This window comes from Tubulanus polymorphus, chromosome 12 (genome assembly GCF_964204645.1).
Source record: "Tubulanus polymorphus chromosome 12, tnTubPoly1.2, whole genome shotgun sequence".
Taxonomy (NCBI): domain Eukaryota; kingdom Metazoa; phylum Nemertea; class Palaeonemertea; order Tubulaniformes; family Tubulanidae; genus Tubulanus; species Tubulanus polymorphus.
This window is the reverse complement of record NC_134036.1, coordinates 3686245-3711819: the sequence shown is the minus strand read 5'-3', so window position 1 is coordinate 3711819 and position 25575 is coordinate 3686245. Positions and strand designations below refer to the sequence as shown.

At 40.4% G+C, this 25575-nt stretch overlaps 2 protein-coding genes across 5 annotated transcripts; both read left to right on the top strand.

The window, feature by feature from the left end:
- The first annotated feature begins 518 nt into the window (after window positions 1–518).
- Window positions 519–20569, top strand: LOC141913824 (ubiquitin carboxyl-terminal hydrolase 8-like). 4 transcript variants are annotated; one of them, XM_074804989.1, is made up of 27 exons: window positions 519–655; window positions 1068–1267; window positions 2193–2401; window positions 2973–3127; window positions 4059–4224; window positions 4659–4821; window positions 5275–5425; window positions 6143–6396; window positions 6925–7036; window positions 7807–8021; window positions 8551–8684; window positions 9086–9195; window positions 9683–9777; window positions 10312–10414; window positions 13186–13338; window positions 13977–14178; window positions 14670–14733; window positions 15170–15300; window positions 15787–15892; window positions 16706–16810; window positions 17302–17424; window positions 17965–18078; window positions 18473–18615; window positions 19083–19212; window positions 19456–19486; window positions 19836–19924; window positions 20314–20569. In XM_074804989.1, the coding sequence occupies exons 2-27, from the start codon at window positions 1133–1135 to the stop codon at window positions 20371–20373; spliced, it is 3453 nt and encodes a 1150-aa protein (XP_074661090.1). In that variant the 5' UTR covers window positions 519–655; window positions 1068–1132; the 3' UTR covers window positions 20374–20569. The 4 variants fall into 4 exon arrangements, with proteins under 4 accessions (XP_074661090.1, XP_074661089.1, XP_074661091.1 ...); XM_074804988.1 differs by having other exon boundaries at window positions 9086–9200; window positions 9682–9777; XM_074804990.1 differs by lacking the exon at window positions 13186–13338 and having other exon boundaries at window positions 9086–9200; window positions 9682–9777.
- A 342-nt stretch (window positions 20570–20911) lies between these two features.
- LOC141914042 (exonuclease 3'-5' domain-containing protein 2-like) lies at window positions 20912–24973 on the top strand. The gene is made up of 4 exons (XM_074805303.1): window positions 20912–21062; window positions 21638–22480; window positions 23102–23323; window positions 23764–24973. The coding sequence occupies exons 2-4, from the start codon at window positions 21661–21663 to the stop codon at window positions 24468–24470; spliced, it is 1749 nt and encodes a 582-aa protein (XP_074661404.1). The 5' UTR covers window positions 20912–21062; window positions 21638–21660; the 3' UTR covers window positions 24471–24973.
- Window positions 24974–25575: the final 602 nt, after the last annotated feature.

The window sequence follows — 25575 nt, the reverse complement described above, 5'->3', positions numbered from 1 at the left end:
CCGTGACTGCGCAATGTGGGCTTCCGTACCCTTGAATATTTTCCCCGTCTGACTAAGGGGAAATTGAATGGAATGGAAGCGCTGAGGGGACAATCGCCAAGTCGTTAGAAGATCCTGCTGTAATTTGGAAAACAAGCGCTTTCCAGTAATCAGGGGCAGTTATAAACAATCTGAATGATATTATACTTGATTATATCAGGGAGGTATCACCTCCCTGATTATATATACCCGGTACCTGGTACTTCGATATGATTTGTAATTAGATGAACTTGAACTTAAGTCTTATTGCTCCATATAATATATAAGGTTATAGAAAATGATGTATGCAATAAAATATCAACATCAAAACACAGGAGAAACAGTACAAAAGTGGACCTACATTTATAATGGATAACATAGGAATAGAAAACATTCGAAAATATAATAAGATGTATTTGATAATATCGCTAGACGTTGCCGGGATTCGAACCCACATTTTAGTTTAGTTAGTTGCACAAGCGATAGATGGCGCCGTTAACCCGGAAATGAAAAAAAGATATTTTCATTTTTCGTGATTTTTATGGATTTTTCTAACCGCCAAAATGTCACATGAAGTTCGTCACGTAGACGAGCAATGAATTGAAGTACGGAAAACTAATTTTCACGAATTCAATCGGTGAGGAAAGCAGATGTCTTGATCCGATTCAAAACTGTCCCCTTCAATCAAAATCAATCAAATTCAATCAAGAACTGTCAAACTTGAGAGTCTGAGAGTGAGACTGAGTCGAAAAAATGAAGTTCAAGCGGTGTCGTGTCCGTCGAGAGATAGAAAGAAGTCCGTTTGGACAATTTTCTGTTTTTGCCTTTCTTTTTTTTGAACTTGAAGGCTCTTTCCTCTCAAGCATCAGGACAGTTGGCCTACAGTTGGCCTGGCTAGATCTTTAAATATATTAAAACACTGATTTACCACTTTTGAGCTTCAGCTGGCCCAGGTCCTACCCAGCCAAGATATCACCAAGATTTTGAAATTTTTAGGGGCCTACAAAAGTTCGATTATTTGCTGAAAATAACTGATTTTTATTTCTCAGACCATCGATAATTAAAGAAGCAAGAAAGAGTGAGCAGACTCAGACAAGCCCCAGCGATTTTCAAAATGACTTCCGAATTGAAAAGAAGGCCGGGAAAGAAAGACCTGTATCTGGCGAACAGTTTGGGCGAACTGAACAAATTAGCGGAATTCAAACAGAAAGTCCTAAACGCGAAAATTTACGTTAAATCCGCTGAGAAGGTAATTAATAAAAATGATCATGCGAAAGACATAAAAACAGATCTGGTGGATATCAACCTGGATCCTCAGCCTGGATGACCGAAGCGATCGCTTTTTAAAAGTGTGCTTATAAAATGTCTAATGTCTGGTGTTTGTAGTTCATTTTCAATCAGGAATGTCTGGGTTGAAGTACTGGACACATATGAAGTTTGAACAATCAGTTTTTGAAAGTTTGCTGATAAAATTTCTAATGTTTGATGTTTGTAGTTCATTTTCAATTTATAATGTCTCAAATGAAGTGCTGAACAGATATGTAGTGTGGATGAACAGCCAGCCAACCAACTGAAACCAAATAGCTTAAGTTTCGCAATCTTTCAAAAAAATCTGAGTCTGGTGTGCATACATAGAGTTATAACGATGTGCGTTGACCAGTTGTATCCTATACATGATGGTGAATGAGCCTTTCATACGCAGCGAAAAAAGTTAAAGCGTTAAGAAAACTGACTGTATGGACCAGTCTGCAAAAAAAAGTAAAAGCCTTAACCCTTTCAGTGCTGACTGATTAATACCCTATAGTGCTGGAGATAATTTGAAAATTTTGAAAAATTCCACCCTAGTGTGTTGAACAACGGGAATACCAATATAGTGCGTATACACCACGGTGCGGTGTATCGTAAGTTACTAGTGTTTCACTATGTTTGACAGGTGCTGCCATCTTTCAATAGAGATAATTACTAATTACTAATAACATCAATACACCGCAATGCGGTGTACTAGCAAAATCCATTACCGATTCATACACCGCACTGCGGTGTATACGCACTGAAAGGGTTCAGAAAACTCTGACAGATCTGTACAGACCAGTCTGCGAAAATGTTAAGATTAAGAAACTCCGACTCGTAGGGATCACGCTATTGATGGATGATTATGATTTTTTCGTCGGCAGGTATTCCGTAGCGCCGAAGATCACGCCGTCGAAACCGACGAGGAAAAGGCGTACGTGTTGTACATGAAGTTCTTCAACATCATCGCGTGCGTGAAGAAAACGAGCGATTATCGTAAAAACGAGAAGTTCTACCGCGAACTGATCGGCACGGCGAACTTGATCAAAGCCATCAACGAGGCGGAGATACTTTCGAAGAGTCTTAAAGAAAGGTAGGCCGCTCGGGGGGGGGGGGGGGTGGTGGGTGGTAATAATTGCGCAGGGACTCATTACATTCGATAGTGAAGGGAATGGGGTCTTGATTCAGAGTGGTGCTACTAACTTGAAAAACTCAGGGAATCTTGAAATTCGTTGTATTCGATAAATTTTACCAAAAACCTGGAAAACTCTGTTGGGAATTTGATAATGCTATCGACGGCGCGTTTCTTAATCAATACGCGATTCTTAAATATAAACAAATGAATAAATCATTACATTTCAAACCAAGAAATCGCTCAGATTTACTCGGGGAATTTTCTGTTATAACACGGAAATATCAGGAAAAACAGGGAATTTGTACATTGGAGGAAAGTGGCGCCAACCCGTAATTTTCAGGTTCTCTGAAGTTCGTCGTTATGAGTTTCCGCAAGTTTTTCAACGAGGTTTTATTCTAAGTTTAATAATTGAACATCAGGGTCAACAGATACACCCTAAAGGGAGGTAGTGACTTATGAAATTGTCGATAGGCCCCGGTTATAAATTTCCTAAGCTGCTAAACTGACAGGCGTATGGGTGAATTTTCAGGTACGACGAGAGGGAAGCGATCGAGGTCGCTAAGAAATTTCAAGCCAAGTCGAACGACGACGACGCGAATCGACGATTCGAACTATCGGACGACGACGAAGACTCGGACGACGCCGACGTCAATAAAGTTACCGAAAAGGATAAAAAAGTCGGAGGTAAGAGATCGACGTATTTTCAGGGTGGCTTCTTGTGTGGAGAATTTTGTGACGAAGCTTTAAAATCGGGGAAAAGTCGGGAAATTTGTTGAGATTGCTGGATATAAAAATAGAAAATCAAACGGTCTCTGTTAATGTCTTATGTATTCGACTGTGTTAATTGATTAGATTCTAAGCTGATCAGTCTGGACAGGTTGCCTACGACTCCTTAATTCCTTAAAAACTCCTTCTTAAAGGAAATACGTCTGAAACTCCTTTGATTTGAGCGAAATGCCCAAAACTGCTTCAATTTTGAGAATTAGGCAAAATTATAAATGTTAGTAGTTGTACAGTAGACTACGTCTAAATCGGTATAGTTGTGACCTGGATTCTTTTTTACCCAATTAGGCGGTTACCGAATTAGTAACCGAGGTTAGGTAGTGTATAGGATAAAAATTTGCTTGAAAAACCACCGAATGTTCTGAGATAAACAGTACCGATTTAGGAGGAGTCTTCTGCAATCATCAGGATATGAAAGTGATGCAGACACTTCCTCGAAATTTTCTACTTAACCCTTTCAGTGCGTCTACACCGGTGTACAAATCAGTGATGGATTTTGCTAGTACACCGCACTGTGGTGTATTGATTTAATTAGTAATTACTAATTATCTCTCTTGAAAGATGGCAGCACCTGACAAACATAGTGAAATATTAGTAACTAACGATACACTGCGCCGCGGTGTAGAGGCACTATAGTGCTATTCCCATTATTCAACACACTAGGGTGGAATTTTTCAGAATTTTCAAATTATCTTCAGCACTATAGGGTATTAATTAGCCAGCACTGAAAGGGTTAAAACTCCTCGAAAACTCCTCATATCCAGGAATGACTGATCTGTCGGTACACATCGGGGAATAGTCAGGGAAATGATTATCATTCTAACGTTTTCAGATGACGTACCGCCCGGCGCGATAACCGCTAAACAACTCTACAAACTACTGATCGATAACAGCTCGAAAGTGGTGATCATCGACACGCGATCGACCGACCAATATCAACTGTCTCGCATGAATCATCACTCGTGCATCAACGTTCCCGCCGATATCATACCACCCGGGTAAGAGTTTCTCAACTCCAGACCGGGGGTCCCTTAGACTCGTTGATTCCGTGAAAACTTCTCGAACGGAAAAAGAGAAAAAGTTTTTAAAAGCTGCTTGCAACTCGTATTAACGAAGTGCCCCAAAAAACTGCTTTAATTTTGAGAAATAGGCAATTTTTGTCTAGTTTGTAGTTTAACAGTAGACTATGCCTAAATCGGTACAGTTAGGACCAGGATTTTTTAAACCCAATTAGGCGGTTGGAAATCGATTTCGAATTAGAGTGTTGCAGTTAGTAGCCGTGATCGAAGGCAAAAGGCGGCCGGCTAAACAGTACTGATTTAGGAGGAGTTGGGATATGAAAGCGATGCAGCAAATTTAAGATTTTCTCTTTCTTTGAAATTGGAAGTAGAGTTTGTTTTCACGTCTGTTTATTATTTTTTTCCAAATCAAGCACGACGGTGAAATACATCGAACAGTCGATGCCGAAACCGTCGAAATCTCTGTGGAACGAACGCGAGTCAGCTGACTATATCGTGCTGTTCGATTGGTCGAGTACGATCGACAGTCTGAAAGTGGGCGTAACTCTGCAGTCGTTGAAGGACGCGCTCTACAAGGTGAGGATTGTTGTTAAAAAATGTGGGAAATCCTGATATTTTCATGTGAAAAACCTGAAATGAGCGAATTGTTTAAGGGTGGCCACTGAATTGGAAAACTCAGGGAATCCAATAATCGAGATAACTCGGGGAATTTGACAAATTTCGAAAAAGAAAAATGTGGAAAACTCGAGGAATTTGGATTATACTATTGACCGCATTGATAACATGGAAAGATTGTGAACAATTGTGAAAAGTGAATGTACGCTTAGGAAATTGTGAAAACTCATGAGAAAGTGAAAAATTCTAATATATCTGTTGTTAAAAAACGCAAAAAAGCCAATTGTTAGAATGTGGAAGATGTGAAAATTCCACCAGAGTTCATCGATCTAACAGCTAGTTGACGAAAACCGATGGGATTCAATTCAAATAGAGTTATGATCTTATTGTTAAATGAATTGCTGTTATTTTCAGTGGGATTCGAAGGTGAGATTGAAGAAAGAGCCGTTAATCCTCGACGGTGGTTATGAGGCGTGGTTACTGTTCTACCCGACGATGTCTACGAATCCCGACGTACAGAAACCGACTTTCAACACGGGACCGGCGTCACCTATTCTATCATTAGGTATGTTTCGTCTATGTATATGTACGCAGGGTGTCAATCTGTAGCCTGGATCCCGCTGCACCCCTCGCAAATTCAATACATTATCACCTTTCGATTGTCCTTATGTATTCAGTGCTTCATCTGAGACATTTTTAATTGAAAATGAACTACAAACGACAGACATTAGACATTTTATCAGATCACTTTCAAAAACTGATCATCCACACTTCACATGTGTTCAGTGCTTCACCGGAGACATTTTTAATTGAAAATAAACTACACACACTGGACATTAGACATTTTATCAGCACACTTTCAAAAACTGATCGTCCACACTTCACATGTGTTCAGTGCTTCACCGGAGACATTTCTAATTGAAAATGAACTACAAACAGCAGACATCAGACAATTCATCAGTGCGCTTTCAAAAACTGATCGTCCACTCGTCAAATGTGTTCAGTGCTTCACCTGAGTCATTAATTGAAAATTAAGTACAAACACCTCACATTAGACATTTTATCCGCCTGCTTGCAAAAAAACTGATCATTCAGGCTTCATATCTCTGAAATGAAGGGTACCAATGAGGACGGTGCCATGCTTGAAGGAGATATTTCCAAGTTGAAGGGGGTATTTCTAGGCTGAGTCGGTGATCGATACCTCCTGGTTCGTACACAGCAACCATTGCTGCCGCGTTGTATAAGTGCAGTGTGGGATGATATTCGTTTCTTTCACTTACAGTTGACTTGGATTATCCGGATCTGGAGGCGACTTTTACCCCGAAGACGAATAACGACGATAGTAACACGTCTATCGAAACACTCGACAACGCTTTCATCGAGACTCCGCAAACACCGTTTAACGGCGACGACGCGTCTCATCTTAACAACAGCAGCGGCGGCGGCGGCGTATCCACTCACGGCGCGAAACCGAACGTTTCTTTGTTTCCGCATGTCGATCGTAATTTGAAGCCGAAAATGTCGAATCGCCACGTCGTAAGTTTTTGATGTTTTATCGAACTCCAAAAAGAAACAAAGAAAAAATTTCCAAAAATTTGGAAAATTTTGACTCCGAATTTTCGGTCCTTAAGTCATATTCAAGAAATTATTATATACAACATATAACGTGTTCATATAGGGTGTTGTACAAATCTTACAAGCTAGTGTAAAACGTTTTCTGCGCTTTATGCTAATGTCTTTTTGCCGAGTAAGATAAATCAAACTAAACTGCACGCGTACGCATTGCCTGTAGTGCATTTACGATCGGGTGAGACCTGTTTTTCTGGGATATTTTGCTTTCTTTTCGGGGTGCGTTTTTTTTGCTCCTAATTTTGCTCTTTGCTCTTTGACCACTAAAATCGAATATGAAATATTCAATACACCAGTTCTGTACCGATAAGAAGGATTCGCAAAGTCTTGTCCATTAATAAATGGACTATAGGGATAAAACGGCTTGTCTACATTGTGGATGATTTATTCCAAGGGTTTGAAGTTTGTTGAAGTTTGTTTTTCTCTGATCTCAAGGATGAAGAGACAACGGCTGAAAAAACGATGGACGAAGTCGACTTGGAGAAATTTATCCAAAACGACTCGACGCCGTCTATTCCGAAAATTGATCGCTCAAACAAACCATCGCGTAAGTTATTGAGTACGGGAAGGTCTTCATTAGTTAAACTAATCGTAATTTTACTGAATCGTTGAAGTTATTGATAATGAGAAGGTCGTCATTAGTAACTAATCATAATTTTAATAAATGGTTGAAGTTATTGAGAATGAGAAGGTTATCATTAGTAACTAATCATAATTTTAATGAATGGTTGAAGTTATTGATAATGAGAAGGTCGTCATTAGTAACTAATCATAATTTTAATGAATGGTTGAAGTTATTGAGAATGAAAAGGTTGTTATTAGTAAATAATCATAATTTTAATGAATGGTTGAAGTTATTGAGAATGGAAAGGTCGATATTAGTAACTAATCATAATTTTACTGAATCGTTGAAATAAGTAACGAGATGAGTAGTACTATTTTAGGTTAACTATTTATTTGACGCACAAGCTTTCGCTACTAGTGCATAGAACCTTCATCAGGTGAATGAGTATAGTCAATGGAAAACAACAGTATTTATAGGTAGACTGACACTAATTACGGAGAACTGAGTGAGAAGAGTAATTACGAATAAATGATGAGTGACATTATAATTAATAACTAATCGCTGAATCGTTGAAGTTATTGAGAATGAGAAAGTCTTCGTTCAACTTATCTGAATTTTACTAAAACTATAAGGCTAAGCATAATTTTCTTATGTCAAACAAGGCCAAGGTTTACAAAGTCCTGGCTTTGATAATCCTGACGTTACGATTAACTCCATCCGCATTGAAATACGTTGTAAACATCGTGTTTCAGGTATTGAAAATTCGGAAATATCGGCGCCGCCGAAATCGAAAATACTGATCCGCGCCGAAAAAATAGCGAACGACATTCAAACGCTGAACAAACTGAAACGCGATAAACAACTCGAATTGTCCGAATATATGAAAGAGAACGATAAAGTGATCGCCGAACAAAAGATCAGACTCGACCAGCTGAAAAACGAACAGGAAAAAATGGAGAAACTTCAGGTGAGTTTAGGGTGGAAGACTGATTTGAAGAGATGAAAATGGCCCTTAGATGAAGGAAGTGTTGAATACATGGGAAAATCTGGATTCATTGGAAACATTGAGTTCCTTATATACCCCCGGTCTAAGAATAACGGGCCTTGTTTAAATGAACTTAGGCAGACCATAAAAGTAGAACATCCTGCGGTCATTATGAAGAGTTACAACTACGCTTCACGTATCTTCATTCTGGGATGTAACTTGCTTTCCAATGGTAACTTTCCTGGAACAATCAGCCAGAAAGTTGAAATTTGAAATCAGTTGAAATTTGACTTTGAGTGAAATCTAACAACGAACTGTACAACTAGGTCCAGGATCTGGTTCCACAGTTAGAGTTAACTCTCTCGAGTTGAAATTAGTTCAATTTCAACGAGTTCGCATTTGACAAATCTTTTACTCAGGAAACTGTGGAACAGGACCTAGAACCGGAGGATACATTTCGTAGTAAAACTAGGCGTCGTTTACACGCTTTCGTATTTTTTTGTTTTCGTAGACGTTGCGACAGCAAGAGGAAAAAGACCTCGCTTCGTTGATGCGTGAGAAAAAACGAATCAGCGATCTGATAGCGACGCAGAAAAACAGCTACGAACTGCAACGAAAACTGGCCGAAGACGAAACAGCTCGAAGGTCGGTGTCCGCAGACGAGTAACTCGTCCGATTGTCTCGAAGCGAAAAAACCCAAAATAACTCAGTAAACGCGATGGACCATTTTCAAAGCTGAAAATGAAAGTTTTTAAAGTTTTAATTTCGGGTAGATTAGCATAATAGTTTACTATTCTAAAAGAAATATAAGGATAGTAGAATAGGGGAGTAGAATAGTAGAATAGTAGAATAGTTACCTATACAACTATTATAAGATCCAGCACCATTATGTTTTTCAGTCGAAGTATCTATCTTTTAGTGTTCAGCGTAATGTTGGGTTTTTCTTCGAGCTTGAAAGTCGTCCTAATTTTCTCGGGTGGTTTTTATGGAAATTCAAACTTACGAAAAAAAAACCATTTGACACGAATCGATGTCTGTTTATTCAGAAATGCTGAAATTGAAGCGGTTAAAGAGGAAGAAAAGGCGAAAAAGAAACAACAAGAAGAGGTGAACAAACTGAGAGAATTAAAACCGGAAGACGCCGCCGCCAACAAGGACAAGGTAGGAATGAAATGCATCGAATTGATTGAATCATGGAAGGTATATGGCGTCATTTAACAGTTTAATTTGGCAATTTCGAAGTTTTGACTTACGTTCATCAGCGGAGAAATGAAAAGATATTTTCTTTTTCTTTTCCATTTCTCTGATGATGAAGTTTAATTGAATTGTCAGAATAAATCATCAGACCATGAACTGTGGGCTTTGCTTATAAACTCTGAATACTGAGATTGTACTTTATATCGGACCTGGATTTTCGTGGAATAGCCTGATATTATTATCACTATTATTATTATTATTATTATTATTATTATTATCAACATCAGTCTATCAGCCATATAGTCATATTTTGAAATGTTGTAGCCATGCATTCGATAGGTAATATCTTGTATGTACTTTTCGCAATATCTTGTATCTTGTCTATATAGATTTGAGATATATATATAATAGTTATGTAGCCTATTTTGGTTATGTTTTTCAAAAGGGTCCGTCAACGTCCTCCGGCGCGGATGTCGCTGCTCTAACGCCCGGACACTCACCTACCGAACCAACGTCGTTAGACTCAGCCGTAGCCACGCATGTTAGTATCATTAAACTATCATTACTTATGAAAACAACTGTCTATTGAAACTAATTTTCAAATGTAAAAAATCTAAAAAAAATATGTCTTTGTTGTACGCAAATCTGTTTGAGCCGTTGCCTCTAAAACTAGAGGAATAAATAGCCATATCTTAAGCTGACATTTACTTAACCCTTTCAGTGCTGGCTAATTAATACCCTATAGTGCTGAAGATAATTTGAAAATTCTGAAAAATTCCACCCTAAAAGTGTTTAATAACGGGAATAGCATTATAGTGCGTCTACACCGCGGTGCAGTGTATCGTTAGTTACAAATATTTCACTATGTTTGACAGGTGCTGCCATCTTTCAAGAGAGATAATTAGTAATTACTAATTAAATCAATACACCGGAGTGCAGTGTACTAGCAAAATCCATCACTGATTCGTACACCGCACTGCGGTGTAGACGCACTGAAATGGTTAAAAGAAATGCTGTGCTATGAAATTTGATCTTTTACCGGTAGTGGTAACACGAATCTTTTCGTATTCGACAGGATAAACACGAAGAGATCAGAAAGGCGGCGGAAGAATTGTCCCTGAAAGAGCAAAAACGCGATTCGGATAATTCGCAAACGCCGAACAATCAGGATCAGCCAGGTATGAAAGAAATGGTTAGATATATATATATATATATATACGTAGATCTCAGCGCAAAGGCTATTCATCATGTAGGCCTACTTGCTTAGCCTTTGACTTACGAATGAGTGCGGAATTGTCGTTATTAAGCGTTTTGACGCTGGCCAAATTTGGCCATTCGGACGCTGCGTACACTATGGCTTCACCAGCACTTTCGCATTTCAGCAGCTTCACTTTGTCATAGAGAACCAACGAAAGACGCCTTACTCAGTAATCATATGGCTTATAGCACTTTTAGGTTCTAGTTTGTAGCGAAGGTTAATTCTAAGTAGAGCTAATCAAAATGTAGACTCTGTGTATACCGGTCGTGAAAAACCCAAAACTATGAAGTAATGCCGATATAGGATTTTGTTTTAAAAAGAGTCAATCTGCTATATACTGGTATTAGATTTACTATGTAATTGAAGTGTTTAGCCCACTCGCGACTATAGTCCCAGCGGGCTATTGCGTTCACTTTTCATCCGTCGTTTCGTCCGTAGACGGAATCCAGTTATTTTGGGAAGTTTCGAAGACATTTCAGTGGATCGTTTTGATATTTGTTTTAAACACGTATCTACCCTAGACACATATTCAGCCCAAAAACTGGCCCGGTGCGGATCAAGATGGCCGACTGGCAGCCATTGTCGTTCGCCTAAATCTGTTTTTTCGCATTCTCTAAGTTTTCAAGAAAAATCTCGAAGACGCTTCGATGAATTATCTAGATGCTTCATACGTACGTACATAAGAAAAAAGATCGGGCCGATCGGACATGAGATGGCCGCACTGCCACTTTTTGACCGGTATTTCAAGATCGGCAGCTTCGTTGTCTGTAGCTATGATTGCCAGTTTTCATTGAAATTCGTGATACGTATATTAGTAAGTCACGATTCCACGGTTGTGCAGGCGTTATTTGACTCCGGTCCAGTTCCACAGTTGTGCGGATTGAATTTGACTCTGAATCCAGCTATACAGTTGTGCGGGTTTAATTCGATTCTGGTCCAGTTCCGAAGTTGAGCGGATCTTATTTGAATCTCGATCCTGTCCCACGGTTGTTGCGCTGAAAGTCTTAAGCGATTTTCAATAGATGAAACATCGTTTTTCGAAACTGTTTGTTTACGATTGTGTAAAGAACGAAATTCGCGCACGAATTGACGACCGTCGAAACGCCGTAGATCTGATATACGATCGTCTTATAAGACGCGTATTTTCCGAATTTGCCGAGAAAACCGGGAAATTCTAGAACGGTGAACATCGCGCTCATCGTAAGCACCATTTTAGTGGCTTTCGTTTGATGATTTTTCGACGGCGCGATTTCGGACGCCGATAGAGCTTTGCGCCGCTTACTCTTCACGTATAAGACGACGATGAGGGCGACGTTCGCCGCGAAAACTAGAATATTCGAAACGATTACGCGGATGATCGGGTCGACGTACGTGTTCATGACGTGATAGATTTGTTTATAGTTCGCCGGAATGTGAGACCTGTAATGAACGAATCGGAATTCCCTAAACGAGCTCGTCTTTTTTACCCTCAGCGTTATCGGATAATACGTTCCTATCGCTATCGATAGTATACCCGTAACGACGACGACCGGCTTGAAACCGCGTTTCACGCGTAACGGAAAGACGATCGCGACCAGTCGTTCGCACTGAACGACGACCGTTAGAAAATTGCGAAACAGCAGAAACGATTTCGTGAACATGCTACCCCAAATGTTTATGCTTATCGGATAGATTCGGCCGTTCGTCAATATCTTGATCGTCGAGCCGTATCGCGCGTAGTGCACGTAATAACGTACCGGGTACGTGACGAAGCCCGCCAGCAAAAACGCGACGTCGACGACGGCGAGGTATTTCAGTAGGTCGAAGCAGCGATTTTTAGTTTTTAGTTTTCGAAATACGGCGACGACCACCGAGTTGAACGCGACGCCGATTACGATCAGCGCGGGTAAAACGTACGCGTTGCAAATCCAAACGAATTCGCCCGCCGGACTGTAGACGTAAACAAACGTTTTGTTCATTGTTTTCGATTAATCCGCTTCGTCGTCGGCAGTTCCCCGAAACCATTATCTAAACTGATAAACTCATTAGTTCTCATTTGTACGACTGACTCAATACATTTACAAATTTACGCCCATTTACCCCCAACTGTTTTGTTTAAACGGTATACAAATGATTTTCTGGTGTGCGTCCAAATCGTTTATGACAGAAGTATGATAGTTGTAAACCGGTTTGATGTACAGTCTTGATATTTGGTTTACGTTTGTATATAGTATTTCAATTCATATCGGGATCTATGTGAATATTTTGATGATGTTCTATGTGACTGAGCTGAGTTTTAAGGCTTCATCGGCTTCTGTCCATCAGAGGTGTTGAATATTTTCAAGATTTTCAAGCATTGTCAGACCACTTCCCTAGCGGGCATGGTATCTCTCTGGACCCCAGGGCCCGGTTTCATAGACTGAGTATCAAAGTTATCCCTAGGGGTAAATCCTCAATCTGGGTGACAACCACCGTAGTAACAATGAGAAACCATTATGGTTATAACTGACAAATTTCAAAGTATTCCCAGGGACTATTTTTCTTCCACATCTATGAAACCCAGCCCTGGTTATTTGCTTCAAATAGATTAGACAGTCACGTTCCTATCGTGGAAACTAGCTATACTAAGTTGAATACGTTATAACGTTTAAAACTTTCAGTTCGTAGATAAGTTCACAGCCTCATTACCAACCGTGAGGGTTTGATTTTTAGGTAGCGCCGTTGACAGTCGGAAAGCGGCGATCGGCACCGAGTTGCCGTCCGGCTGGGAACGAGTTTACGATCACAAATCGAAACGTTATATCTATATCGATCACGCCACACAAACCACGCACTGGAACCCGCCGGTTAAAAAAACACGATCAGGTCAGTAGTTAGCACCCTCCTCACCAGCTTCTAATATTAGTCTAATATTAATCTATCTCTCTTATTGCTTTTTGCTGTTTTATGCTCTCTTTCTGCTATACGTTACTGAGTCGATTAGTTTGGTGTTGAAATAACTTGAAATATACGTCAAACGGAAAGTTTGGATTGAAGTGGAACATATTTTTATAGAATATAAGGAAGATCAGACTTGAGCGGAGTCTATTGTACCTTACAACTCAGATATCGCTCTCTAGTTAAAAGATCAGACTTGAGCGGAGTCTACTGTACCTTACAACTCAGATATCGCTCTCTAGTTAAAAGGTCAGACTTCAGCGGAGTCTACTTTACCTTACAGCGCAGATATCGCTCTCAAGTCAAAAGATCAGACTTGAGCGGAGTCTACTGCATCCTCCAACTCAGATATCACTCTTATGTCAAAAGACCCGACTTGAGCGGGGTCTACTGCATCCTCCAACTCAGATATCACTCTTTTGTCAAAAGATTCGACTTGAGCGGAATCTCCCGTATCATCAAACTCAGATATCACTCTATAAAGTTGAACCAATATCCACGCGAAGTTCCGACATCAGGACAGATTTTACTATTCTATGAATTATTAAATAGTCAGTCCTTTTCAGGTTCTCCATCTGGTACAGTCGGCACGAGCAGATACGAAAAACTAAAAGACGAACCGGCCGCTGGTACCGGTGCTGCTGCTGGTGCTGGTACGGTATCGGGAATGCGTCGCGCCAGTTCATCGCCGAACATAGCGCGCCTCGCGGCTGATGACGAAACGGCGTCCGTTCCGACCGTCGATAGATCCGCTAAACCCAGCGATAGGTAAATAAATGAATGAACGTCATCTTCAGATTGTATCGCTGTAGAGCCTCCGCAGTTCCGAGTTGAATTCGACTGTTTCGAATGAAAACATTGAAAATGAACTGATTAATTCGAACTCACAACTGCGGAACTATATCCTGCAATGAACGGGCTGATCTAGGGGGTGATGTCATAGGGGGTCCGGCCCCTACCTTCCCACTGTGGTGGACATTCTTGTCAACAAAGAGATCGTTAAAACCTAATCTAATTTGTCTCAAAAATATCTGAAACCTATGGCTGAATGAACCATGCGGAACCCCAGTAGAGGCCTTTGACTTGGCTGCTTTATCCCAGAATTGCCTTTTCTTATCTCCCAGACCCCGGCCCCTTTCAATTTTTCTAGATTCGCCCCTGTTGAACTTTCTCTCATATCGGTATAATAGCGTAGAACTCCTTTTGTAAGTACTTACGTTAACTGAATCGGTGAAAATGCTTTTACGTATTTTCTCCAGATCGAGTTTGAACAATTTTCACGCCGATCAACTGATCAACATGCAACCGACGTATGGTAGTGTGGTAAGTACCGTAGTATAGGAACCGCCTAGAAAGTAAAACCTCGATCCCTACATTCAAGAATCCAAGTGCCTGAAGGCATCATTGATCTACTGATCGTAAGCTAATCACGATAGATCTGACTGATTACTATTTGAAAGTAGTTCCTAGCTCTTTTTAAGAGCTCAACTACTGCCAAAAATACCATAATACCTGATACTCTCAAAAACCGATACATCTTCTAGTTCATTTTCGATGAAGCGTCTATTGAACTGTGAAAATTTCTACAATCAGAGGTATCGGGTAGTCACGTCTGCCCTAGTAGTAGCCCAACCTATCCAGATAGGGATGATATTGAAAACCACCCTTCAGAAGTTGGTGAAGTTGAACTGGACAAAATCCATCCGCGCGAAATCAGTTCAGTTTCAAAGAATATGATTGATTTCGTTTATCATCGTAGGAAGGCGGTTTAACTGGTCTGCGTAATTTAGGAAACACCTGCTATATGAATTCGATCATCCAGTCGTTGAACAACACGGCGCCGTTAGTGACGTATTTTCTGTCCGGTAATTACTCACAGCATATCAACCGGTAAGTCACACTCATAGTGAGATATAACACAGGGTCGTGGCTACTGACCTGAAAACTCCTGGAATCAAGAAAGATCTAAAAAATCAGGGAAGATTCAGGGAATTCGACGGATGTTATTGACCACACATTTCTTTATCCAAATGTGATTCATAGAAATAGAAATAAATTGTAGCATTTTAGAACTAGCCATTTTTCTGATTCACTCGGGGAATTTTGTGCAGGGAAATATGTCTTTCCAGTCAAAATTTTAATTGGTTGTTTTTGTTTTTCAAAATGAATTACCGGGTATAGATTCGATCGAGAATACATTTTCTTATTTCATAGCTTAATGATTAATTTAGAAAATATGTAGGTAACTGTCTTTTGACTGACTGACGTCTTAGCGTGACTGCTCCTGGATGATGCTTTGTTTGAACCTGACGGTGTCGCTAGACTCTGCCGCATCTTGGACCTGATTGTAAATACTCTAAAAATCTTTTTTTCCAGTGAAAACATTCTCGGTTGTCAGGGCGAATTAGCGAAAGAATTTGCCACCGTTGTGAAGGCGCTGTGGTCGGGAAAATATTCACATTTTTCACCTAGAGATTTTAAGGTAGGCCTTATGAAAGGTTTTTTGCCATAGGAAACTGATGAACAACAGACCATGGACAGATTTTGTGTTTGAATTCCTTAGTTCTGGAAATTTTTATTACCCGCTTCAGTCATCCAGTGTTCTCCACAACAGGTTTTAGAGGGGCGGCCTCCCCTTTGATTTTTATACCCACCTTACTTACAGAGGGATCGGATCAATGTGAAAAATGTGAAGAATCGTGAAAATTCAATTATAAGATTGTCTTGGATCAGAATATTTTGTTCCCCTTATTTTGCGTTGAAACGTGTAGGTCAGAATCTATGCGCAAGCTGTATTGAAATTCAAGAAGTTTTATTTCAATCTGTCTAGGTTGTGTTTAATCGCCTAGGTTAAAAGAAAAATGATACCTTGTTTCTCCTAATGGGCCAGGTGGTCATTTTGTAAACAGCAATGAAATTTGTAATCAACTGCCGGGTCTATTATTGTTACTGAAAATCAGCCACCTCTGCTGCCCCTACTAGAGTGGATGTCAATATTCTATCAATACTGATTATCAGCTACCCCTTGGAAAATATCTGCTGCCCCTATCAGTGGATGTCAATACTATATCCACGCTGATAATTGCTTTGAAATATATTGGGCTAATGTAGAAAAAAGAAGAATGCAGGCCTTTTTGAATAACAGCTTATGGATAACACACTGGATATAAGAAGAATTTTTGCAAAAAGGGCACTTTCCAAAATTCCTGGGGGGGGGGGGGGAACAGCCCTCTGCCCCTGCTATAGACGGTTCTGCTATATAATGAGTAAGGAATATCTCTTGTCAATATTTCAGTCGATCGTTGGTAAACACAAATCAGTATTCGCCGGTTATCAACAACAAGATTCACAAGAGTTTCTCATATTCCTCTTGGACGGGCTTCACGAAGACATGAATATCGTGAGTATCCGATACATACCATTTACGGAGGGATCAGATCAATGTGAAAAATGTGAAAAATCGTGAAAATTCAAGTATAAGATTGTCTTGGATCAGAATATTTTGTTCCCCTTATTTTGCCTTGAAACGTGTAGGTCAGAATCTATGCGCAAGCTTTGTTGAAATTCAAGAAGTTTTATTTCAATCTGTCTACATTGTGTTTAATCGCCTAGGTTAAAAGAAAAATGATACCTTGTTTCTCCTAATGGGCCAGGTGGTCATTTTGTAAACAGCAATGAAATTTGTAATCAACTGCCAGGTCTGTTATTATTAGCTTGTCTTGAAAAATTAAAGTACGTGGTAGATAGGCAGCCGGCTAGGTCAACTTTTAAGTTCAGCAGAAATGAAAAGCAAGGCATCAATTTTTTAGCCTAGCTTCATGTGTAAAATTTTGGGGGAAAAATTCGAAAAAAATGTTAAGTATAAATCCTTCGACGATAACTCTTTCGTAGATTAGAAAACGGCCGCAAGTACCGCAGCAAGATAACGAAAACATCCCGGACGTCAGAGCTGCCGACATCGCGTGGAAAGTTCACAAATTGCTCAACGAATCGATAATCGTCGAGTTGTTCCAGGTGAATATGGAATACAGCGCGTGCTCCGCGGAGAATGAATTATTAGTGGAAACCGGTCTCTATTTCATCTGATTTAATACTGTTGTAGTAAAAGTTCTTTATAATGCCTCTGAGTGTTGAGACCTATGAAATAGATGGCATTACAGAGGTGAATTTAGGTTGGTCTGGGTCCATGCCGTCAAGAAAGAAACTATGATTCTGACACTTATCCTCTTGGAATTTGTCATTGCATGTCCCTAACATAAAATATATAACATTGAACGTGGGACCTCATTATGGCCATTGGCTTGGCTGCTTTACTTAAGAAATGCCTTTTCCTTTCTTCTGGACCACGGCCTTCCGGATTTCCTACATCCACCCCTGCATTATCATGCTTTCCCATTAAATCGAGTTAGTTTGAGCTAATTTTTCTCTGAAAAAAAAATGGTGGCGTTAAGTGAACAGCGGCATTAAAAAGATCATGGCAGCGTTGTAACGGACTGTAAATCTCATTTGCCGCAGGCACCATTTGTAAATGTGTATTTTTGTCAATAATTGCAGGGTCAGTTTCGGTCGAGCGTCCAGTGTTTGAAATGTCACAAAAAGTCAGTGACGTTCGAAACGTTTATGTATTTGTCGTTGCCACTGCCCCCTAGCACACGGTGTTCCTTACAGGTAAGCTTTAAGTCGATCTGTTCAATCTTTGGCAGGAACCGAAAAATGTTATTTCCAAGGTGCCCTGTACTTTGCCTATTTTAAAGATGTAATGATTCATGAAATGAATAAAATGAATTTTAATATGATATTTAACTGAATGGTAATTATCTATTCAAGGTTACAAACAGCAGATAGACGCACTGAACATGAATTTGAATTTTTAGATATCTGAGGCCCTCGTGGGTCTGTTCATCATTCTGATTAGTTGTGAACTGCATTTAATGCATAAGAAGCAAATAGCCAGAAATGGAATTAACATTCGTTCCAGATTTTTCTAATTCTAATTCACTTATAGAACGAGTGATTCTAAGTTTTCAAATTCGCTTAAAAAAGGAAGATTTTTTTTAACTAGGATTGTTTGAAGTTGTTTCTGAAAGAAGAGAAGATGGTGGGCGCCAGTAAATGGTTTTGTCCGCGGTGTAAAGTGCGACGAGAAGCGGTGAAAAAGATCGACATCTGGAAGTTGCCGATAATCTTACTGATTCATTTGAAAAGGTATTCAATTTGCCGGTGTCGTTGCGCCGTAAATATTTCAGCGAGTTGACCCATTCTAAAGTTGAGGACCGGAAGATAATGAAGTATAAGGATAGAATACAGCACACCTCGCCAAATCTATAAAGGGCCCAGAAAAGTGCTAGAAGTCAGAAAGTGGTTCGTAGAATCCATCGACACTTCAAGCCTGTTTGGCCTATTGCTATTGAAAAACCGTAAATTTTCAAGAAAAAAATCAAAAGAGGTTTTTGAAACATGATAGATTCAAACATTTGGTTAAGTTGACCAAATCGGACCAATCAAACAAAAAACAAATTTTCTTGTCCAAATCAATCGGACGAGTGATAACGTCTGCTGGACTAGGATTTCAAAATAAGGCCACGTCTGGATCCGTGTCTAGTTTATCGTAGTTGTTAGTTTGCCATCAGTTTGAATTTTCTTCTATTTTTCTAACCTATTTCTATGCGTAGATTTTCGTACGACGGTTCCTGGCACCAGAAGTTGAACACGAGCGTCGATTTTACGTTGACCGGGCTGAACATGCGCGGCTACATTCGAGGAAATCGCATCAGACCCGACTATCACTTATACGCTGTCTCTGTAAGTATATAGTTCTTCTATCGCCAAACATTTGACGGTTGCATCCGAAATTCATAACGCTTAAAAATGATACCTTGATTCTCCTAATCGGCTGGATCATTTTGGAAATTTCATCGTCAGTTCATCTATAAAGCTTTCGGGTCTGTTAGCTTGACCAAGATTCTTTTCTTTTTCATTCTTTCATTTCTAGAAATTCATAGATTCGCTAATTGTTTTCTGTTTACACGTTTTTTCTCATTTCAGAATCATTACGGAACAATGGAAGGTGGTCACTGTAAGTAATTCGCGAAAGAACCGGAGAGCACTTCGAAAGCGTTCTTTTATACGGACTTCGTTTTGCTTTGTTGATCAACTGAATAAAATACAAAATGTCCCTATCCCTTCACCATAATAGCGGTTCTTCAGTCATGGCTTAGGTTTAAGACCATCTCAGATCTAAAGCCCATCTAACAAACTTATCCAGCAGGGTCCCTACGACTCCTTGATTCTTAAAAAACTTCAAGCTTCTTCTAATGGAAATTGCTTTTATATAAGGACCACTTCGTTTGAAAATTAATTTGTATATTGAAAATAAATGTACTCCGTTAGGCTAATAAACGCGCCTACATCGAATATGTTTTCAGATACTGCATTTTGTCGAAACCCGGTCACGAGAAGTTGGTTCAAGTTCGACGACCAAGATGTGTACCCGATTTCTACCTCCGATATCAAGGTGATTATTGAATGCTTAATAAAGGATGCGTGATATAAGAAATAGGGTTAAAAATTCGTGTACTTCGATGAGTTTTCCAGTTGAGATTTTCATTGAAAAAATCGTTTGATTCCTTTATCATATTAAGTCACGATTGAACCTTGTGGAAGGTAAGTTAAATTTTTCTGAAGGATGGTGTCTAGGTGGAATTAGCCAGTCTTATTTTTAATGCCAAAATATTGAAAATTCTTTCGATGGTCCAATTCAGATGAATGACACTTGCGTCGAAAGCTATGCGCCAGAAAGTCGCCCGAGGGGTGGTTCCGAACTCGTCCCAGCTGAGTTTAAAGTTTAATTGAATTGCCTCATTCAATTCGTCCATTCAAAACACGCGATATATTTGATTTCAGTCATCCGCGGCGTATATACTGTTCTATTCGTCGATCGATATGCAGCCTCCGGTGATATGATGAAGCATACTGATGATGACGATGATGCACCATTGAGCTGACGGATAACCGAGAACCACCTTTCATTTCAATGTTACCTATTGTTTGTGTAGATTATTCTTAAAAGAATAAATACGCGCGCGGTTATTTGCCATCGTAAATGGGAAAAATTAGTACCAAAACATACTTGTATTATTATTATCGTGTAAATCTTTAATTGATGTTTGAATAAATTATATGTATATATAGTTAATAAAAGAAAATTTGCCAGGTTTTGATCGATCAACATGTCACCGCCACCATCATCAGTTGCGCCAGCGCAGTTTCCTTCAATGACATACAACGGCTTACATAACCCAAAATGGTCGACTACTGACTATATAACCGATGATTAATCAGTATATACACGCAGTTTCCCTCAGTGTGACCAACTACTACCAAAACGGCTAAAACTATCGTAGGTAACAGCTGAAGATAAAAAGCTGACGTTTTCAAAGCTTCGCGCCACCAGCTACTGCCGGCCATGATCATGTAATCTCACTAGATGGCAGCACAATCTGGGTCTAAAGATTGAAGGCAATTTTGCGGTCTAAAAAGCTTTTTGCATTTTCGGTAATTGAATGGCTTGTAAGTGCTGTGGGGATTTGTGTTAAACGAGAGAATATATTTATCTGTCTGAACCGGCATCAATTCGTACTCGAACCGGCGAGGTAAGTGCTCAGTGATCGGGCACCTGTTTTATGTCGTCAACAAAATTTGATTGAATTTCGGGAAAGCCGTGAACGACTCTTCATCAATTCAAATTCATATTTATTCATCATAATTATTTTGAATTCAAATTTTTATTTATTCGTCATAATCAGGTGCCGTCGGCCAAGATCGGTTTGCTTTATTCCATTAATTACTCATTCCCACGTATATCACCTGAAAGTTACACATATACAGTGGCAAATTATTGCGGGCCATTTTGTTCTAGAATCACTATGATGCCCAGAATTTAAATGATCTTTTTCCTGATTTTTTCAAATTTCCCAAGGGTGCCCCCCAACTCCCCAGGGATTTCGCATTTACTGCAAGATCGCTTCATGTATTCGTGTGCCATGTATCAATTTGTACATGTTTTATACAACAAGGCTGACGATGATCTCTAGTGTCAGATCGAAACGTCGTGTTCTTATATTTTAGATTGTTTCAATAAATAAATTCTCGATTTTAGATTTCTTTTAATTTGTAAATAGTGGGTTTTTTTTATCTTATCTTCACTTATTGTTATTCCATTTTATAGATATATACGTATAACTTTCTAAAATGAAGCGAACAACTCAACTGGCTTTAGCCGCGCTGGTGGCCGCCGCAGCTGCCGGTACGTTCGGGTTTTGGTTCATAACCAACAGAAGGAAACTGTTAGACGCTAATCGACGAAAAGAGAAAATTCTCAAGCGTAAATTACGTCGTAAAAAAGAGACCGTAGTTTGCGTCGATTCCCGTTCGAAATGGGACGACGGCGTCGAGGCCGAACTCCTAAGCGAGCTAAAACGGATACCGGTGCTGGGATTAGACTGCGAATGGGTAAGTAGCGCCGGTGTCCGTCGCCCGGTCGCTCTGCTCCAACTCGCCACTCAGACCGGCTTCTGCGCGCTGATACGACTCAGTAAGCTCGACTCCGTTCCGGACGGTTTGGTCGACGTGCTTCGCGATCGGACGATCCTGAAATTCGGCGTCGGAATTCTCGACGACGCCAAGCTGCTGCTCGCCGACTACGGGCTGGAGACGCGCGGCTGCGTCGACTTGCGGAACGTGGCCGCGCGTAGTCGCGCGCATCGACCGCGGATACGGGCCGAACTTCGCGACGGTAACGGCCTCGGACTGAAGGGTCTAAGCCGACTGATCCTCGGTAAAGACGTCGATAAAGATTCGTCGGTGCGTTGCGGCGATTGGGAAGCGGATTCTCTGTCGCCGGTGCAGATCGAATACGCGGCCAACGACGCGCTGGTCGCCGTAGACATTTTCACCGAGTTGAACTTGGAGAATTTGGCGAACAAAAAACATAATAAGTTAACGACGACGATGGCGCAGCTCGAAACGTTAGAGGCGATATTTACGTATACGGCAAAAGCCGCTTGTCAAGGTAGGTTACACGGGTTCTCACAATTCGTACAGTAAGCCTCACCTTACTCGGACAATATTGGACCACCTTAGTACGAGTTTAGGAGTTTAGCGAGTTTAGGATCGGTAAATAAGTTAGAAAACGAAAAAAAAAAAAATATTTCGAGTTTTTGTCCGTCGGCAAAAAAAAAATTATTCGAGTTTTTGTCCGAGAAAGTTTAAAGTCAGAGTCGTAGACCTTCCATAAGATTACAACTGTAAGATTCCCCTTGTGATTGGACCTTTCAATAGCGTCATCCCCCCATATACTGGCAAGGCTTCGTACATACGGTATAGTCTCTAGGTGGAGTAGTTTAGGGTCAACGTTTGAAGAACTTTAAGAATGGGAAATTTGCCTCCATTCAAAAGCCAGGGGTTATGCGTAATGTTATGTGAAATTTTCTAGATTTATCTAAGTTCGATCTTCGGGACCCTTAAACTCTGAGTTAAAATTAGTTCATTTTGAATGAGTTAACTCCAAGTGAAATCTTAACTCACAACTATGAAATTGGGTCCAAAACAAAAGCATTACTGTTTGTCTGAATATAGTATCAATAATATAATAATTTATTTTTCATCGTATGTCGCTCAATTATTTTTTCAGGTATTCTGGATTCGAAATACAAGGCATCCAGTGAAGCGAATTCTCCTCGCAACGTTTCTCGTAAACAGCAGCCTGTTCCGTGCGGCGAGACGAGCGTTAAAAAACTGACCGGTTATTCGGTGCGCCAGAACCCGCTGTATCACAACTGCCAGCTGCAAGCGCCCGACGGACAGCTTTTGTGCACGTGCGATTTGAAGAAGGCCGAATGGTACATTCAAAAAGGTAACATTGTTTAATTTGGCACTGCTGGTATTCAACCTAGACCTAAGAAATGTGTTAATTTATCACTTTTCTTCCAATGCGTGATCGTCCATACTTCACACGTGTTCAGTGCTTCACCTGAAACATTTCTAATTGAAAATGAACTTCAAACACTAGACATTAGACATTTCATCTGCGCACTTTCACAAACTGATCGCCCACACTTCACATGTGTTCAGTACTTCACCTGAGACATTTTCAATTTAAAATGAACTACAAACACCAGATATTAGACATTTTATCTTCACACTTTCAAAAAACGGTCGCAGATTTTGATCCCTCAATCCATGCATACTGTTCCGGGACGTGCAAAAACCATTCTATCAATATAGTAGGAAACAAGGAGAGAATTTTCGCCCCAACGAAAGAGGTTTTATATTTTGTTTTCGCATCTTTTTCAGGTTTAGGAGTGAAAGTGAACGACGAGCCGCTCGTCGTACGCTTGACGTTCGAACCGTCCGGGCGACCGCAGTCCGACCGCAACTACTACCTCCACTTTAAAGAGAACGTGTGCGTCGTGTGCGGCTACGGCGAGTCGTACATCCGCAAAAACGTCGTTCCGCACGAGTATCGAAAATACTTCCCGGCGGTGATGAAAAGCCACCGTTCGCACGACGTCCTGCTGATGTGCGTGCGGTGCCACCACCGCAGCGGTATTCACGACTCGATCGAGCGCCAGCGACTGGCCGACCGGTGTTCGGCGCCGGTCGGCTCCGAGGAGACGTCGGTCAAACGAAACCGGCAAATCGTGCGGGTGCAAAGCGCGGCGAAGGCGTTGCTGAACCGTACGGCCAAAATTCCCGAACCGCGACTAGCGGCGTTACGCAAAGTGGTGAAGGATTACTGTAACGTACGCGAACTCAACGACGAACTGCTCGGAGCCGTCCTCGAGCTCGACCCGAACGAGACGAACGACGATTTCGTGCCGCACGGCAAAAAAGTCGTCGAGTTCGTCGCCAGAAACGAAGGTTTGATACGATTCGAACGCGAATGGAGGCAACATTTTATCGACACGATGAAGCCGCGGTTTTTACCGGAATGCTGGTCGGTCGATCACAGCCATCGGGAGCTAGAAGAATATGAAAATCGGTTAAAGAACAGTTTATGATTTCGGTGCAATTTAGTTCTACGGATGAAAATGAAAGATCGTTGGTATTATTTGCAGTTTTTAGGTAAATGTTGTGGTAACCCAGAGGCGGATTCAGACGAGGAGCGCGTGTTCCCTTCGCAATTTTCTCTTGCAAACTATTGAGAATCTGTTGTGGGGTAATCTTTCTTCTAGATTTCTCTGTACAATGTCTCTCAAATGCCCCTGGAAATAACATTAAATATTTCTGATCATATCGGCTGTTTCATTCTTCTTAACCGTCAAACTCGCCATCTGTTTAGCGGTTGGCTTTTGGCATAAGCCATACATTCTATGTAACTGTTAACTATTGATTCTGAAAACAAAAAAGCGGGCACCATTAAACATTTGAAAGCTACGTTTTGGAAATAGAGTTGAGATTGAATTAAATGTCGCAAATTAGGAACTAGAATGTCAAACCCGCAATGAAAATTCAGAGTCAGAAACTTTTTCGCAGTTTTGCATCTTTGGTTTTAAGGTGGATTTGACATTTTTATTACTTAATTATTGAAATAAATATGAAATGATAATTCAAATCTTAAGACAATAATCTAAAAATTTTTTGTCATACATAATCTATAATAACGTTGTGAATTGTACACCATTATAATTTAATGTTCAGCCATCTACCGGGTTGAGACATGTTCCTTGACCCGGGAGTTATGGCACATCGCTTTACCAATAACGTTCGTGAATAAAATAAAATATCCGTTTGCATTCGTTTCTTTTGTATCGCAGGACATCCCGTCCAGATTACAACTTATCAAGGTAAAACGTCTCATTTTTTCAGCATGTTCTTTTAAGTTAATTTTCTATCCTCCCGCAGGACGCTGGAGAGAGATTATTTCGAGCGCATGTTTGCCATCTAACGGGCCGTTTAGGAAAAGAGGGTTGGGGAGAGCTAATATAGCGACACGCGTGAAAAATCAATATGCAAATGACCGGCATATTCAAATTTATCTCAACTGTCAGCGGCCGGATCAACTTTTAAGCTCGGCCGAAATTAGAAACATTAGGTATATCCATTTTCTAGCCTTACCCATTGGAACGAATAAAAACGTCAAATTTGGCACAGACGCGGTTCGTT

Coding starts and splice junctions, on each gene's coding strand:
- LOC141913824 (XM_074804988.1), top strand. CDS start 1,133: ATGACTTCCGAATTGAAAAGAAGGCCGGGAAAGAAAGACCTGTATCTG. Junction 13,339..13,976: donor GGTTAAAAAAACACGATCAG/GTCAGTAGTTAG, acceptor AGTCCTTTTCAG/GTTCTCCATCTGGTACAGTC. Junction 19,925..20,313: donor TTTCTACCTCCGATATCAAG/GTGATTATTGAA, acceptor ATTTGATTTCAG/TCATCCGCGGCGTATATACT.
- LOC141914042 (XM_074805303.1), top strand. CDS start 21,661: ATGAAGCGAACAACTCAACTGGCTTTAGCCGCGCTGGTGGCCGCCGCA. Junction 22,481..23,101: donor GGCAAAAGCCGCTTGTCAAG/GTAGGTTACACG, acceptor TTATTTTTTCAG/GTATTCTGGATTCGAAATAC. Junction 23,324..23,763: donor CGAATGGTACATTCAAAAAG/GTAACATTGTTT, acceptor CATCTTTTTCAG/GTTTAGGAGTGAAAGTGAAC.